At 41.1% G+C, this 13,650-nt stretch overlaps 1 protein-coding gene across 3 annotated transcripts in view; it reads right to left on the reverse strand.

The window, feature by feature from the left end:
* TNFRSF19 (TNF receptor superfamily member 19) overlaps positions 1-13,650 on the reverse strand; it is an 86,100-nt gene that overhangs the window by 31,088 nt on the left and 41,362 nt on the right. For all 3 annotated transcript variants that reach the window (XM_045797096.2, XM_045797095.2, XM_045797094.2), the window contains exon 5: positions 11,888-11,973. In XM_045797096.2, coding sequence (XP_045653052.2) covers positions 11,888-11,973 — 86 coding nt within the window. The remainder of the gene's footprint in view (positions 1-11,887; positions 11,974-13,650) is intronic.

Genomic DNA, 13,650 nt, shown 5'->3' on the forward strand with positions numbered 1-13,650 from the left:
GGTCTACACTGAAAAGGAAATCTGGATTTAGATCGTGTTTCTTGCTATCTCCTAGTCCAGCGGAATTGATGCTGCCACTCCTTTACTTATAATTCTACAGTTGATATAACTTACGGTAAAGAACAAAACTCTGGGTGAAGTTGGAAAGAGCCCACTTTTTGGAGGCTTGGAACATGAAGCAGATTCAGGAATTCAACTGATGACTTATTTCCTCTTTTAAAATCATTAGAATCTTCATTCGACACATGAAAAACCTGGGTCCCAGGAAAGTTAAATAACTGGTTTGAGAGTGCTCAGACCAGGACTCAAAATCATGTCCTCCTCACAGAGAAAGTTACATGAGCTAATGCGTGAGAAACACCAAGTAGATACTGGTCTCCATTCGTCCTGGGATGATCAAAGCGGGTAGTTACATGAGAGTGTCCTTTCAGTGCTAATTAGTATTGGAAGTTAGTCCCGCAATTTTATTGTTCAGATCTTCATCTGTGTCCCTAGGCCCTAAAGTAATAGAAAACAGTTGTGATAAACTAAAATCTTATGGCACTGATGTAAAATCTTCAGTTAGCCTCTTCCACATTTGTGGCTTCCCCGAGTTTAGGGGGAAAAAAAAAATCAATCAAATGCTATTCCTCTGTGATTTACTTTGGTATCACACAGAGCAAGAAAAATATAACAAATATTATATTATTAATATAACTAATCATTAAATTAGTTAAATGTATTTAAATCAAATTGATTACATTAAATACATTAATAATTAAATCTTAGAGAAAAGGGTGGAAAGCCTATCCCCCAAAGTGCATACATTTATTGTATCTGCTAAAAATACTGTGTTTAACTAGTCTTCTTGCTTCTTCCCTTGCTCCCCTAAAGTCTGTTCTAACAGTAGCCAGATGGACTTTTTAAAAGTTAAGTCAGGGAGTGTCATTCCTGTAGTGAGACCGGGGTCCTTACAATGGCTTACCAGCTCTGCCTGGCTTCTACCCTCTCCCCACGTCCATCCGCCCCACTCAAGGGGACTCTAGCTGCCCCAACACCCGGCACTCAGCTCACTCCCTCCTCCTCTCCTTCTGGGTCCTGCTCTAGGATCACTTCATTGAGGCCTTCTGTGACTACCATATTTTTAAAAATATCCTTTCTCTGGAGCATTAGAATGTCAATTCCTTGAGACTGAGAATTTCATCTGTGTTTTTCACTGCGGGGTCCCCAGTGCCCACATCAGTGTTGAGAGAAGACATTCAATATATTTGTCAATGAACGTGTGAACAGACTGATTTTCAGGTAATTTACAACATTTCAGAGATGTCTTTATGATCATTCCACTGTATCTAGACTAGCATCAGGCACTCAAAAAGTACTCCCTGACGTGCTTCCTGAGTTAAATAGCCTAATACCAAAAAGTGATTTTTCTCATTTTAAAGAAAAGCATGTCTCCTATGACCACTGGAAAGCTTTCCAGAAATGATTAGTTTTCAACGACATATTTAAGTTTGATACTGAAGATTTTGCTCAGTTAAAGACAAAATTTAACATTTCACTTCAAAACTCTTGGGTCTCATGACAGAAAATGAAACATGTTCAGAAAATACTAATTATTGCAAGCTCAGGCTGAGAAATGCAGATGACATGTCTGGTCCCCTTCAGAATTCAAGATTTGCTATTTTAAAATCTCCTGGTTCTTCTTTTCTTCCTCCTCAAAATGATGTGCCTTAAATTAAATCCCCTTCCTGAAGTCGTTGATGTAGGAAGTGGCCAGGCATTCACCCTTGTTTAAAAACAAAAAGATCTCAATCCATTGGTGAAGGTGACATATTCTAGTCCCTTCTAGAATGTGAGCCCACCGGGGACCAAAGGCTGGTCTCCTGGCACAATGTGAGCCCTTATATACTACCTCACGAGAATAAATGTCCTGCTGGAGGAAGGGGGGGGGCATTCTAAGCTTGAACGCTGAGTATTTCCACTATAGGTTTGGCATAAACTGTTAGAATGCTTTCTCCACATTTATTTATATGTTAAGCATTTAATGAGCACACACACGAATCACCGTTCCATTTGCAAACATCTGTAACTTAGTGAAACAGGCCTGTTGGATTTTATATTTTTTAAATAAACTGTACTTAATCTAACATTCATTTAATTTAGTGATGGCCTTTAACAAACCACAACCTGTTTCTTCATGAGTAAATATTTAAACCGGCTCACTGACTCTAAACGTTTCAAAGAGACTGAAGATAAAGGGCCCAGAAGTCAGATTTATAGCTGACGGGGTAATGATCAACAGCTACCGTTCTGGGGGCGGGATCAAAGCCCGTGGGCAGCTGCTGCCTCCAGCTCAGGACACCCCTGCCTCCCTGACGTCGCAGGCACACCAGAACTTCTCCAGAGCGTCTCCACGTTCAGGGGACACTGTCACCTGACCAAGTCAAGCCATTTAAACTTTCCTTTCCTTTTTTTTTCACTTGGAACAGTTAGTAGCTTACAAATTTTTAGCACTTTCATACTGGAGCAAAAGGACGAATGTAGAGTTAAGAAACCTTTTTTTTTAAAAGAAGTTTTGATTTCTAGAACTTGAATGAAACTAGGGCTAAGATAAATATTTGAAATAGCGACATAATCATACAAAGCAGTAGCATTTATAGCACACTTTCCCTCTAAAGAGGTCAACACATTTAAACTGCCCAGCTATTTTTCCCACATCCTTGGGAAAGGAGGAATCTGCCATAACACATTTTTAACCTCTTTGTAGATGACCATTGTTCGCCTCCCAGTAAGCAAATAAACTGAAAGAAGGATTAATCATTTTCTATGGAAAACAGTCTAAAACAATTACAATGGCTTTCTGTTTTCTTAAAAAGATTTTAACAGGGGCGCCTGGGTGACTCAGTCGGTTAAGTGTCTACCTTGGACTCAGGTCATAATCCCAGGGTACTGGGATCAAATCCCACATCAGGCTCCCTGCTCAGCGAGGAGCCTGCTTCTCGAACCTCTTCCCCTCCCTCCACTTGTGCGCGCTCTCGGTCTCAAAAATAAACAACTAAATAAAAACTCTAAAAAAAAAGATTTCAACAAATATAATTTGATTGTCTCCCCACCCCTTTTGTGGGATCCAGAAAGAATAATGAGAACAAGGACTACTGGAAGCGGTGGTATTAGGGACAAACCCTCAGCGGTCAGTCCCTGGGATGCGTAGGTCTGTTTGCGCTAAACTAAATGGCACCGAATCTCAGCAGGTTTGGAGCTCCTGTGGCTGCTTTGTGCGTGTTTGGGACTCCTCCCCAATGGACTGCAGGCTGCCCTTCGGCTTCTTGACATCTCCATCTCTGCCTCTGCTAGCTCCTTCCCTCCCTTCTCCCCTCCACTGTGGCTCCTTCATTTGGCATAGCAATCCTTGTGACAAAAAAGTACATGGATTCCGCGGGAGAGCTGAAAAGGTGTTCCCCTTGGCAGGGAGCTCTCTTGCTGGGGTTCTATGAGGAGACTGGTTGATACCTGTTTCTTCGGTTTCCACATAAGAAATTTTAACCACTGCTGTTTTAGATCCTTTTCCAATATAATATTGAAATTGCATCCTACAGACAAGAAGGAAGGCAGGTCTTAGGGAAGAGCAGGGAACTGTAGAGAGTGCAAGAAGAGAAGATCGATAGTCCCTTAAACCAACAAATCAGTGAGTGCATAGCAGAGGCAAGCTCCCATTCCCACATCAGAGGGGAGGGCTGGCTCTGTAATCCATCAGCCACAAGCCAGGGGCTGTTTTGTCTGCGCTGAATTCTCTTTGATCTCATTGTCTTCTATCCCCTACCCTGAAAGTTCTGTTTAACAGAAAGAGCTAAACTGGTAAGACTCTTGGAGAAGCTCACCTTCTCTGCTGCATTCTCGACTTGCTCAAGGTGCCCGGTGGCACCGTCTGTTTCTGCGACAATCCCCAAGGCCAGGTTCCATCCAGGTAACCCATGGCAGCAGTCCCCTGGCCAGACACTTAAAGTCTTGGCCTGAGGACCAAGGACTACTTGAAAACCGTCAGCCAAGGGAACCCTTCATTAGCACATTGTGGCCTTGTGGCCCCATCCTGCAGAGGATCCAGTGAGTACCCTGGGAAGTCAGGCCACTAAGTATTAGTGCACTCATCACAAGAGCTCTGCTGCAGAAACGATAAACATCCACAGATGGAATAAAAATCACATCATGTTTCCAACACTCCAGGCTTACATGCATCTCTTCGGCATCCCCTCACATGGCCATTTCTCTGATCAGATTCAGTAAATGTGTAAGTGCCCCAGCATGTAGGGTACTGGGTGCTGCAAGAATGCCAGGAACTGGGTGTTTACCTCACCAGTCTATTGGCTAAAACATGCAGGCAACAGCTGAAGTTTGCTTGTAATTCACCAAACGCAAGATCTTCCTCTGCCTCCCGCTCCGCTTTGAGAGAAAACCTGAAGACTCGTATTGGTACTGATTTCAAACACTCCCAATGTATTTCCTTTTAAATGTGTTGTATTTTCTTTAAAAGAGGTGCTTACCCAGCACACTTACTTTAAAATAACCTTGTAATAATTGCACGTTGAATATGAATCCCTTTGGACACATAAGCTATGGGCACCCATGCACTAGTGCGGAGACAGGGAAGGCTCCCTCCTGCACAGAGAGGCGAAAAGTAACGTGTGTGACCGAGCAGCCTTAAAATCCAACTGGAGCCCATACCCACATGGTGCTTTCAGATCATTAAAATAATACTTAGATAGTGGATGAAAAAAAATTATATCGCAAGTGGAAAAAGGAAGCAAAGTAGCATGTACAGCACAATTACACCCATTTTTCAAAAATCAGCAGCGTAGACAGGAAAGGGATGAAAGAAAACCACCGAGATGCTGGTTTTGTTTTGTAAGCTCTAATGTGGGAAATGCTTTGCTTATGGTAGTCTCCCTTCTTTTTTTCTATGAAAATTTAAAAATTATCTTTAATGAGCAGATATTTCTTTTAAAAGCTTATTTTGATGTTGCTTTTATCTGTTACTTAGAAGGTAGTTTCAATTTCCTTTGGAAAAGAATCCTTTTTTTAATGTCATTTATTCCTTATTGGCACAGAGACCTGCTGTTCTTTGAGGCCAGTAAGCCATGTAGAATTCCTAAATAGTTCCAGGCCAACAGCATTCCTGCTTTTCTCCAGGAACCCTCCCCCTCCCCCCAGCGACTTATCTGGTCACTTATCTCTTCGGGATCACGTGGCTTGTTTTACAAAGCCCCCAAGAACAAAGCAAACATCTAGGTTAAACACACTTAAATAAAGCTGTACTCGGATGAAAAACCGCTTTGAATTTTTTCAAAACCATTTGTTCCAACCACGGTATTTGTTCCAAATTAAGTAAACATTGCTAAAAGAAATCATACAAAATCTGCATTTCTTATCAGGCCTAGGGCAGGATATAGTTCTTCTAGAATTTCCAGTGTGTTTTTCTCGATTTCCCCTTAATGCTCTAAATGGGTGCACATTTTTAGGAAGTGAAGATAAAGTGATGAGGAACAGAGCCTGGAACAGGGATTTTTATGTAAAGGGTATCTTTTATAATGATCTGCAATTCACAGTGATGTCACTAATCAGCTCTGTGCTCCATGCCCAACCAGTCATTCTCATAAATTAATGCTATTGGTGGCCTGACCAAGAGGTTATGAATGGACTAATCAATTACAGTCACACATTCATCATTATTTTGAGGGGAGGGAAGCTTCAAGCTCATGCTAGTTGGGCATGAGGCCTGAGGCCTGAGGCAGTGGGACACAGAGGAAAGAGACCAGCCTGAGTAGGGTTTCTTTGGCCTGGTACTCTAGGCACTCTAGCCATGCGAGCAATCAAACACAAAAATCCACTGCAGCCCCTTTCTAGGTATCCTTCATTGCTCACCTGCCAGTGGGGGTGAAGGACAGCAAGACAAAGATCAAAGCCAGCTGCATCAGGAGATCCTCCCCATGTGGGACAAGTCCCAACCTCCATATCCTCCAAAGAGCACACCTGGGTTGGGGTGGGACTGTAGGAGAGGCAGGGCAGATGCAGTTACCCTTTAGAAGAAAGCAGGCTAGCAGGTAGGTAGTCATTACTGAGCTAACTCTAGGGCTAGTATGTTTCTGGATAGGATTTCATTTAGTTCTATTCAAAATCTGCATGAGATAATAGTCCATGCTCATGGATTGGAAAAATTAACATTGTTAAAATGTCCATACTACCCAAAGCAATGCACAGATTTAATGCAATCCCTATCAAAAATCGAATGGCTTTTTTTTTTTTTTCACAGAAATAGGACAAAACTTCCTAAAATTTGTATGGAACCACAAAAGCCCATGAATGGACAAAGCAATCTTGAGAACAAAAGAACAAAGCTGGAGGTAACATGTTTCCTAATTTCAAACTATATTATAAAGGTATAGTAATCAAAACAGTATGGTATTGGCATAAAAACAGGCATACAGATCAATGGAACAGAATAGAGAGCCCAGAAATAAACCCGCATATAGAAGGTCAATTAATTTACGACAAAGGAGCCAAAAATACACAATGAGGAAAGGACAGTCTTTTCAATAAATAGTGTTGGGAAAACTGGACAGCCACATGCAGAATGAAAGTGGACCACTTTCTTACACCATACACAAAAGTCAACTCAAAATGTATCAAAGGCTTGAATGTAAGACCTGAAACCATAAAACTCCTAGAAAAAAAAATAGATGGTAAACTCTTTGTCATTGGTTCTTGGTGATGATTTTTTGGATCTGACACCAAAAGCAATGTTGACAAAAGCAAAAATAAACAGGTAGGACTACATCGAACCGAAAAGCTTCTGCACAGAAAAATAAACCATCAACAAAATGAGAAAGCAACCTACTGAATGGGAGAAGATATTTACAAATCATACATCTGCGAAGGCGTTAATATCCAAAATATATAAAGAACTCATACACCTCAATAGCAAAAAGAAATCTGATTAAAAAATGGGCAGAGGGTCTGAATAGACATTTTTCCAAAGAAGACATACAGATGGCCAACAGGTACATGAAAAGATGCTCAATATCTCTTATCATCAGGGAAATGCAAATCAAAACCACAATGAGCTAACACCTCACACCTGTTAGAATGGCTATTATCAAAAAGACAAGAAATACCAAATGTTGGTGAGGACATGGAGAAAAAGCAATCCTTGTGCACCATTGCTGGGAATGTAAATTGGTGCAGCCACTGTGGAAAACAGTATGGAGTTTCCTCAAAAAAACAAAAATAGGACAACCATACAGCTCAGGAATTCCACCTCTGGGTATTTACCTGAAGAAAATGAAAACATTAACTCAAAAAGATATATGCATCCCATGTTCACTGCAGCATTTTTTAGGACAGCCAAGATATGGGACAACTTAAGTGTCCATCGATGGATGCATGGATAAAGAAAGTGTGATATGTGATCCCAAGGAGAGTTGACAAATGTGGGAAGTTTTCAATTCTTGTGTTTCTGTTAAGTCATTACTTTGGCTTACTTCAGGTATTATATAAATATAAGAAAATGTATTAACATTTATTTAAAATTATTCTTGCTTATCAATACAGACAATATTTTTAAGAGTTGTTTATAGCTTGCTGTAAGCTGCACATTTAGGGCACAATTTACGTGTGTTTTGGGGCAGCATCAGAGGTGGCCTGAGTCATCCCTGCAGCAGAAGTACCTACAGACGTCATATGAGAAGCAAACAATGCCTTGCTATGACCACAAACTTCATTTGGACTCTTGGTGCTACCAGGAAACCCACTATTTTCTCGAATCAACTTCCCTCCCACACTCTGTAATGAGAATCTCAAAGACCTGTGCTTCTCCAGCCTCTGAGTTCCTTGGCTCCTGCCTGACGTGGCAGAACACAATGCCTCCTACTTCACATACATACAAGCCAAGCCTATGAGCCCCTCACCCCCTACCACCGAATGCAGAAGTCCATGTTCATTGCCCCACTCCCCTCCTTCACTGGTTATAGCAGGGAGCACTCCCTCTTTCCAGAGAAGGCCCACCCAACAAATGTGTTTGAGGATCCTTTTCCAGCAATCCTTATAGGACTGATCGTTCTACTGTTCTCTCATATAAAGTAGTCAATCTCTCTCAACAGGACCCTTTCCTTCAACCTGCAAACAAGCAAATGAGTCTCCTACCTCAAAAATGAAATAAAACAAAACTCCTCCATTGCCTGCATATTCCCATGTCGCCTTCACAGACAAACTTCTAGACAATTGTCCATAATCGTCTCTCTTCTTCCCCTTATGTTAGCTTGTCATTTCATTATAATCTGGCTTCATTTCCATTTCTCACTAAAATGGTGTTTATCAGCGTCATCATAGACGTCCAGGGTGTGAAGTGCAAAGGAAATTTCCATGGTCAACTGACCCAACTTGCACAGGAGAGGACCCTCTCATACTCTTCTGGCTTCATCTGACTTCCCTGGCCCTTGGTTTGGTCTCTTTTTCTGGCTCATCCTCCTCTAACTGATCCATTAAATCACAGCTCGAAAGTCATGATTCTAGAAAGTCTTCCCCAGTGTTCCTACATCATTATCCATTACACATTCTTAGAGCACCATAGATCCCTCCAGGCACAGGACTGGCCAATCACACTTTTGCATCTGTGTGGGTAGTATCTGAATAGTGTTTAATTTGAAGTAGTTATTTGACAACCCCCCCACTATGCCATAAGCTCCAAGAAGAAAGGGATTGGGGTCTATCTGTCCATCATTGTGTGCCTGGCCCCCAGTAGGCACTCAAATATTTGTTCAACAGCTAAATGAAAAAGGCTCTGTCTCACAGGATGATGGTATTTTACTTGGCCAATCAGATTCTCTCCTCTAGAAGCATGACTGAGAAGTATAGACCAGCCCCTTGGAAGCATGAGGGGAAAGGAGGAGACGTAAACAGAGTCCCGCAGGCTGAGGGAGCATCAGTGGTGTTGACCAGAGCTCAGGGCAGAACTCAGAGCCTCCTGCAGCAGGGGGCTAGAGTCCCCAGGCTCCAGGGCTGCCCCAGGTTCCAAGTAAGGGCTGCCCCCAAGTTCAGGGAAGTTCCAGCCTCTCACTCCTACGTATATCCTTGAAACCAGCCGCATTACTTTTTTTTTTTTTTTAGATTTTATTTCTTTATTTGAGAGAGACAGAGCACAAACGGGAGGAGGGGGAGAGGGAGAGGGAGAAGCAGGCTCCTCACTGAGCAGGGAGCCTGACATGGGACTCGATCCCAGGACCCTGAGCTCGTGACCTGAGGCAGACAACTGAGCCACCCAGGTGCCCCAAACCCCATTACTTGAGGCAGCTTGAGTGGTGTCACTTTCCTACAGCTGAGTCTAAATGAAACAGGAACTCCTCAGCAGGGAAAAATCACTGGAGAAGTAGTTCTTTGTGGATGAGTTGAAATACTCAAAGTAGAAGAAATGAAAACATAAGGCGCCTTACATAATTCCCCCCAAAGACTTCAAGATCTCTTTTGAGGAGATTAGTTGTGCCCTGGAATTATTCCCAAGAACTGTGCCAAAGGCAGCAAACTTTCTTTTACAGAGATAAGGATTAACACTCACTAAAGACCCTGGACTGTTGTTTTGTGATTTGAAAGGCTATTACCTTGCGCACTGCATTTCTGACTTAACAAAAGTAATTTGTTTTTCTTCGCTTTCTAAAGAGTTTCATGTATGGAGAAATAGATCTCTACATATAAATTAAACTAGTTAATTTTCTTTTCGAACTGTAACTTACTCAGAGCTTTACAAGACATTGAAAGTTAAATGTGAAAACTATGTTTAAAGTCTAATTTATGACGTCTGAGCTTAGCCAGATCCCTAAAGGCAAAAAATTCCAATGCCTCAGACTTATGACCAGATCATATTAAATTTAAACCGAGTAAATTAAAGAGAAAAAAAATAATCCTAGTACTTTCCAACTCTACAATGGGCAATAGCAGCTACTTTACTAAATCTTTTAATGGTAGTTTGGGACGAAGTGTATGATCTTAATTTGCCTTCTGGACGAAATGATGGCCGAGCGGACCCACAGGCAAGCCCAGGTCACCGCCCTGTTTTAATTGGCAAGAGGACATGTCCTTTTACAGACTGTGTAGACTATGTTCGATTTTTAGAATTTTTGTTTAAATGATGAGTATTAAAGTAAACAGGGCATCTGGGTGGCTCAGTCGGTTAAGTGTCTGCCTTTGGCTTAGGTCATGATCCCAAGGTGCTGGGATCAAGTCCTGGTCAGGCTCCCCGCTCAGCAGGGAGCCTGCTTCTCCCTCTCCTTCTGCCTGCTGCTCTCCCTGCTCATGCTCTCTCTCTCAAATAAATAAATAAAATCTTTTAAAAAAAGATATACTTCTTTCTTTAGAAAAAAAAGGAATATTAAAACAAACAAAAACTGAATGTATAGTAGATTACATCAGCCAACAGAGGACAGATTAGACAACTTGGTTTTTCTTAGGGAGACAAGAGTGTGGTGACAAAAGCACAATGTTTGGGTTTAGACAGACCTGGGTCAGAATTGTATCTCCACCATTTCCCAGCCAAAAGGGGAAAGTTTGTAACCTTTCTGGACCTGATCATGGGACAGTGAGAAAATTAAGTAAAACAACAGTTTACCTACTATGACTGATACGTAACATTTGACACTGCATTTGTTAAATGCAATGAATTATTTGGCAAATTCTTGCATATTATAAAGAAGAGGGTTGCCACACATTTTTGTAAAACTTAGAAAGAATCTTTTTTTTTTTCCTTTGCCTTTCTACTACATCAAATGAAGAATAGAAAGTAATGCATTTGGTAAAGGACATAATAATATGGACTGCAAATTCCATGACATTCTTGGAAACTGTGTGGCCTTATCAATAATGCGATAATTTTCACTTAGTTCAGAGGAGGCTTTTGTCACAGAAAGAAGCAAAAGAACATCAAAGCAACCCTAAAAAGACACATCCATATCGCCAATGCTCCCCAGAAAGCCATGAGCAACCTAGGCACGGGATCAAGCACCTCCTTCCTCCCTCCCAGACTTCGCTGGCGCCTGTGTCCTGGGTGCCTGTGTACTAGCAGCACAGCTCCCTGCAGACCTGCTTAGCACAGACAAGCCCTGAGCACAGTGGGGGAGCCCACCTGCTGATTTCTTTCCCCATCCATCACTTGTGAGTTTCCACTGACCAGATCTGTACTTAGGATGAAGAAAAGTGAGGAGTTACTCTCCTTCCTATTCGACATCAATGCGAATTGGTAACTTGTAACAAATACCTTTTATATGGAAGGAAAAAATATCATCAAAAAGATCATTGTTAAATACGAAGAAGAAAAGGCCAAATTTTCTCATTTACAATTGTATTCCCACCATGCAATGGGTTTTCTCTTCCTGTTTATCTGTTAAATGAGAAAAATGAAGGAGTGAAGGAAGTGAACAATATTTAATTTAAATACATTAATTAGGGCAGGTGATTCATGGAGAGGAATGTCTCTGGAAAGGCAGGGAAGCCACCACGTGACAGTACTGGGGACTAAGAAGGGAAAACACAGGAATTCATGGGGCTGAGGCAAAGACATTATGCTTTAGGATTTGGATCACCTAGTTAAGTGGAGTCGCCTGAGTTATACATCTAGAATGAAAGATAAAAGTTTGAATGAAACAAGCAGCAGCGAAATGTCTGTATTTCACTCTGAGATTCAAATCAAGGGACACAGTTTGCTGACTGAGGCACACAACAAAAGGGCTTTATATCCTGCTGGAAGCTTGATAAAAGCAGGCCCACTAGAAGCCCCACAGTGGAGAGAGCGATTGGGCTCCATTTGTTAACTGTAGGAAGGTTTCTAAAAGAGGCCGAGAGCCCTTGTGCTGTGTGTGTGACGCTCACTCACAGTGCGGCTCGTAAGGAGGGGGGGGGTCTCCGCAAGGGACGCACTCCATGTCTTGAAAACCAACAAGTTTTGTCTTCCTGTAAAATCTAGAAGAGAAAATAATCCTTGTTAGCTATTTCTTCTCAGCTCAAAGTTGCAGCAAACAGATTCATGGTAAATTATCAGTTATCTCCATTACCAGTTTTATTAAAGAAAAAAAAGCAACTCAAAGGCTTAAATACAACAGTATCTTAGACAGACACATCCTTAGATGCAGTGACCATCTGAGAAACATCAATTCCACTACACGTAACTTTGTAAATTGTACTCAACCCCATATATTGAGGTGGTGCTGGTGAGGGAATAGGAAATCAGGGGTCTTTGGCATTTCTATAGTCATTTAAATGACAAAATCCCTCCTAAATCAAGTGCCAGTTTTTAAACACTTGAAATGCAGAGACCAAAAAAACCAAGCAAACTGTAAAAGCAATGGAAAAATGTAGGGAGATGCTTGTACAGTCTTCATATGGGGATATCTTTCTAGGCATAATAAGAAACCCAGCAGTGAGAATGGAAATCAACAGTTTTCACCACACACCCTCACACACCCACACATACACACACACGTGCACACCCAAACGTACACACACACGCATATACACAGATGCACAGGCACACACACACACACACACACAATATTAAAGACATCTGAAGAGCAAAAATAAAGCATCAGCAGCACAGTTAATGGGCAAAAGAAAACTGAAAAATACTTCTAATCATAATATTGTCTATAACTTCAGTCTATAATAGAAACCTTAAAAATCATAATGGTAAAAGTGAACAATGCAATGGAAAAACAGGCAAAGAACATTAATTCCCCAGAAAAGAACATTTCATAATCTTAAAACTTCATAGTTAAAACTAGAAAGCATGATGCAATTAAATTTTTAAAAATTTAACACTGAAATGTTTAACCTCATTAAACTAATCGAGTAAAGTCACGTGGCAATGGAAAGATCCCATTTTTACTTAGAAAACTGGGAAAGTGTTGGTGTGAGCAGAGACAAAATAAGCACATGTCTATAGGCCAGTGGCATTATCAACTGCTACTTGTAGGAGGGCAGTGTAGCAATATGCCATCAGAACCCAGTAAAATTGTTTATATACCCTTTAATCGGTCCTATCATTTTTTTGAAGTTTATCCTAAAGAAACAATCAAGTGGGTGAAGCTGTATGTATAACAATGCAATCACAGTATTGTTTATACAAGGGAAAACGCAGTTAGCACAATTTCAATATACAACAGTAGATATGACTAACCATGGTAGTCCCAAGGCAATGGAATACAAAGTGGCCTTTAAGAAACAATGATGAAGATCTCCTATACATATATTTTTTTAAGATTTTATTTACTTATTTGACAGAGAGAGACACAGCGAGAGAGGGAGCAGAGGCAGGGGGAAGAGGACGGGGAGAAGCAGGCTCCCCACTGAGCAGGGATCCAGATGCTGGATACCAGGACCTTGGCATCATGACCTGAGCTGAAGGCAGACTGAGCCACCCAGGCATCCCTCTTATATGTATTTTTTTAACTCATGAAATAGCAATAAGTAAAAAAAAGAAAGGTGGGTAATATAACTATATATTGCACAAGCACACACTTTGGTATATAGATCCTTTCAGATTTTTTAACCAAAGCAGCTAAGATAATTTACATATATATATTTGCACTGAAAAAAATTTAGAAGACTATTATATACCAGATATTAACAGTGATTATTTCT

The sequence above is a fragment of the Ursus americanus genome, chromosome 10 (genome assembly GCF_024610735.1).
Source record: "Ursus americanus isolate L20-20 chromosome 10, mUrsAme1.1.p, whole genome shotgun sequence".
In the NCBI taxonomy this organism is placed as follows: domain Eukaryota; kingdom Metazoa; phylum Chordata; class Mammalia; order Carnivora; family Ursidae; genus Ursus; species Ursus americanus.